The 3,532-nt window shown below is 49.2% G+C and overlaps 1 protein-coding gene across 1 annotated transcript; it reads right to left on the minus strand.

Moving 5' to 3' along the window:
* Positions 1–866: 866 nt before the first annotated feature.
* On the minus strand, positions 867–3,178 carry LOC311308350 (zinc finger protein SNAI3-like; the record flags this gene model as incomplete). Its single annotated transcript, XM_084437311.1, has 3 exons — positions 867–1,048; positions 1,463–1,849; positions 3,100–3,178. The coding sequence occupies 3 exons, from the start codon at positions 3,176–3,178 to the stop codon at positions 867–869; spliced, it is 648 nt and encodes a 215-aa protein (XP_084293437.1).
* Positions 3,179–3,532: the final 354 nt, after the last annotated feature.

Below are 3,532 nucleotides of genomic sequence, written 5' to 3' on the forward strand. Positions count from 1 at the left end.
GCTCCACAATACTTTTGAGCTGGTATTCTATAAGAGGTGCGGGAGCTTAAGCAGTACAAATCTGTAGGTGCCGGTACTCAGCTCTGGTGAGCTCCTGCCTCGGTCAGGCAAACAGCAACGAAGACAGGCCGTCGGGAGGGATTACCAGGACAACTACTACCCATTACTCCTTTAAAGGTGACAGCATGACTTGTCTGACTGGCCTCGAGTGGCATGTGTGTCCCTGTGATGATTTCAGAAAGGATATAGTGAGCAGCAGCACCAAAAGCTGCTCAGCCAATCACAACCCCCTCTCATCTTCCTAGCTTTACACCACAAGCTGTACATTCTCAACAATTGTACAAAAATATGCATTTATTAAATCTCCCAAAAAACAAAATAGTTCACAGCGATACAAATCTTTACAAGGCACAGACAGTAAATCAGTAGTGGATGAACAATCAGAGAGTTGATGCTATTATTACAGTATAGAGAATCATTCAAGTATTTCTGGCTGCAAGCGATGATACCAACCTCTCTCCTGTCTCACCGACCATTCCAACATCAGACTGAAGAGGTGAGGAGCCTTAACTATACAGTATATCAAAATGTTTTACTTGGCGTGTAGTAGTCCTTATATTAGTCCTGGGTTCACGGTTCAGCATCCTCTGAGTCTGATTCTCGGGTCTGGTCTGGCCAGGTGAGCTGCTGGCAGCAGCCGGCATGGAGATGCTGGAGAAGGTCTTGGAACGGGGTTGGCAGCGCTACGTAAGGGCAGGGTAGAGGGTCCGGGTAGACTGGTTCAGAGCAGACTGGTCAGGGTAGGGTAGAGGGTCCGGGTAGACTGGTTCAGAGCAGACTGGTCAGGGTAGGTCATTGTATCCCACTCAGGTGAGCGGGCAACAACCGGCTTCCTGGTGCTTGGCCAGCAGGGAGATCCTGGAGAAGGTCTTGGAGCAGCTGCTGCACTGGTACTTCTTCACATCGGAGTGTGTCTGCAGGTGGGCGCGCAGGTTGGAGCGGTCAGCGAAGGCACGGCTGCAGTGAGGACAGGAGAACGGCTTCTCACCTGCAGAACCACAGCCAGACAGCCGGTCAGCACAGAACAGGGTGTGTGTGTGTGTGCTATTATCTGTACATGTGTGTGTGTGTGTGTGTGTGTGTGTGTGCGTGCGTGTGTGGGTGCGCGTGCGTGGTGCAATTATACCTGTTTATGTGTGTGTGCGTGTGTGCGTGTGTGTGTGCAGTCTCACCTGTGTGTGTGCGTGCGTGTGTATGTGTGTGTGTGCAGTCTCACCTGTGTGTTTGCGTGCGTGTGTATGTGTGTGTGTGTGTGTGTGCAGTCTCACCTGTGTGTGTGCGTGCGTATGTGTGTGTGTGTATGTGTTTATGTGTGTGCAGTCTCACCTGTGTGTGTGTGTGCGTGCGTGTGTATGTGTGTGCGTGTGTATGTGTGTGTGTGTGTGTGTATGTGCAGTCTCACCTGTGTGTGTGCGTATGTGTCCCTGCAGCAGCCAGGGTCTGGAGAAGGCCTTTCCACAGAGCTTGCAGACGCATGGCAGTGTGTGTGTCCGGATGTGCATCTTCAGAGCCCCCAGGCTGACGTACTCCTTATCGCAGTACTTACAGCTGAAGTACTTATGGCAGTGCCAGTCACAGTGCAGCTGGCGGTGCTTGGCCAGGCCTGAGAAGGTGAAGTAGGCCTTGTGGCAGTCAAAGCACTCGAAACGCTCCTGGCCGCCCCCAGGAAGCAGGCCAAGACCAGGTGGGCTTGGGCCGGAAGGGAGGCCAGGGGGGAGGCAGGGGCCAGGTGGGAGTAGGTCCTGGGGCGGCAGGAGGAAGCTTTGGGGTTCCAGAGTTCTAAAGGGTTCTGAGGGTCCATGGGGTTCTAGAACAGAGTGTGAGTCACTGAGGGAGCCAGGGGCCGGTGACAAGGGGCTGTCTTGCTCCGGGCTGCCCAGGGAAGAGAGGCACTGGACTAGAGGCTGACTCGCCATCCTGGGGGGGTGGATGGAGCAAGGCGAGAGGAGACTAGGACCTGCAGGAGGCCAACCAGACTGGGGCTGATGAGGAGAGGTGGGGATAACGGGACAGGGTACTTCATGGTGGGACAGGCTTTCTTGGACCTCTATAATGACACAAACAAGCACGCACGCACACACGCAGTAAGTTACTATGATTACAACAAAATAAACCTCACCACATCTTTAAATGTGAGTAACAGAGGACATAACATCAAGCAAACTAAAGACCTAATTATAAAGGCCACTATTTTACATTTGCAGTTACATCCTACGTATGAGATAGTACGCTCCATATTGATTTGCATTAATAAAGACCAATAGACTTTTCAGGCTGGGTTTTAGGCCTAAAGCCATTAAAGTTGTTTTTCATTGCAAAAAAAACTCTAAAGTCTAATTTCACATCACATTGACCTAGGCCTACATTTTCTTTTCGACTTTTCTGATGGTAATCTTGACAGTGGATCAATGCAGGAGTCTCTGAGAGTCTAGCTCGCTTTAAGCGCTGAATTGGAACAAAAACACAGATTGAAGGCGGCTTTGTGGGTGCCGGGCCGGCGCTACATTAGCCTCTTGAAGGCGTTAATGGGACCCTTCAGATCGCAAGAGAAGGGGGAACAATACGCGCCTCTTTTGTGTGACAGATTTTGCACCTGCTAAATTCGAACCGCGTGCTGGTTGAGAGAAAACAAACTAGCCTATAAAAAAAATAGCCTGCATCATTTCATTTTAAGCAGTGATTAGATCTTTAACAATAGGTTATAACTTGTTAGGAATAGATCAAAGCATATGTGACCTAAATTAGCCTAGGCCTACTTTTCCCCACAACTCACGCCTTCATTAAATGTTGGCCTATCATGGTTAAAAAACCTTTTTCGTAGCCTATTGTATAATGGCAGGAAAATGTTCTGTAGTCGTTTGTAGCCGTTGTAATAGCCAAAAACCTATTCATGATTTTTATTTATTTATTAAAACACATTTTAGTGCTATTAGGCTTATAATGTCGGAAAATCAGTGAGAGCGCAGAAACATTTCCCAACCGTTATAAAAACCTGTTTGTTTATATTTTCAGTTTAAAGAGAGGGATTAAGAAGCCTACCGTCTGTTTTTGAGTCCAGTACACCATAGTTGGGCTTCTTGTTGGTTAGATGTTTTTTAACAAGGAAGGACCGTGGCATCTTATCTTATAACAACTATTTATGAAATGTTGACTCCGCTGGGCAGAACCGCAGCGACGCTCCTGTCACTGCGAGCTCGCTGAGTGGCCGACCTGTTGAATAAACCCGTTACTCGGGGGCTGTCTCCGTCTCTGGACGCACATTCTCCGGCGGGCGGAGAGAGTCAGGTGCAAGGGTTCGCCGGGAATCTGCATACACACCCTGTCCGACCAATCAGAGCGAACAGACAAGTGTAGGGGGTGGAACCTCGACGTCCACCAGCATACCCCAACAGAACAGGTGCATCGTGATACAGTATAAACTACAGTAGCGCCGTGTGGGCTACATAAGTCCCATAAAAAACGTCTGCATTAA

Source organism: Borostomias antarcticus (assembly GCF_949987555.1).
Source record: "Borostomias antarcticus genome assembly, chromosome: 4".
Classification (NCBI taxonomy): Eukaryota; Metazoa; Chordata; class Actinopteri; order Stomiiformes; family Stomiidae; genus Borostomias; species Borostomias antarcticus.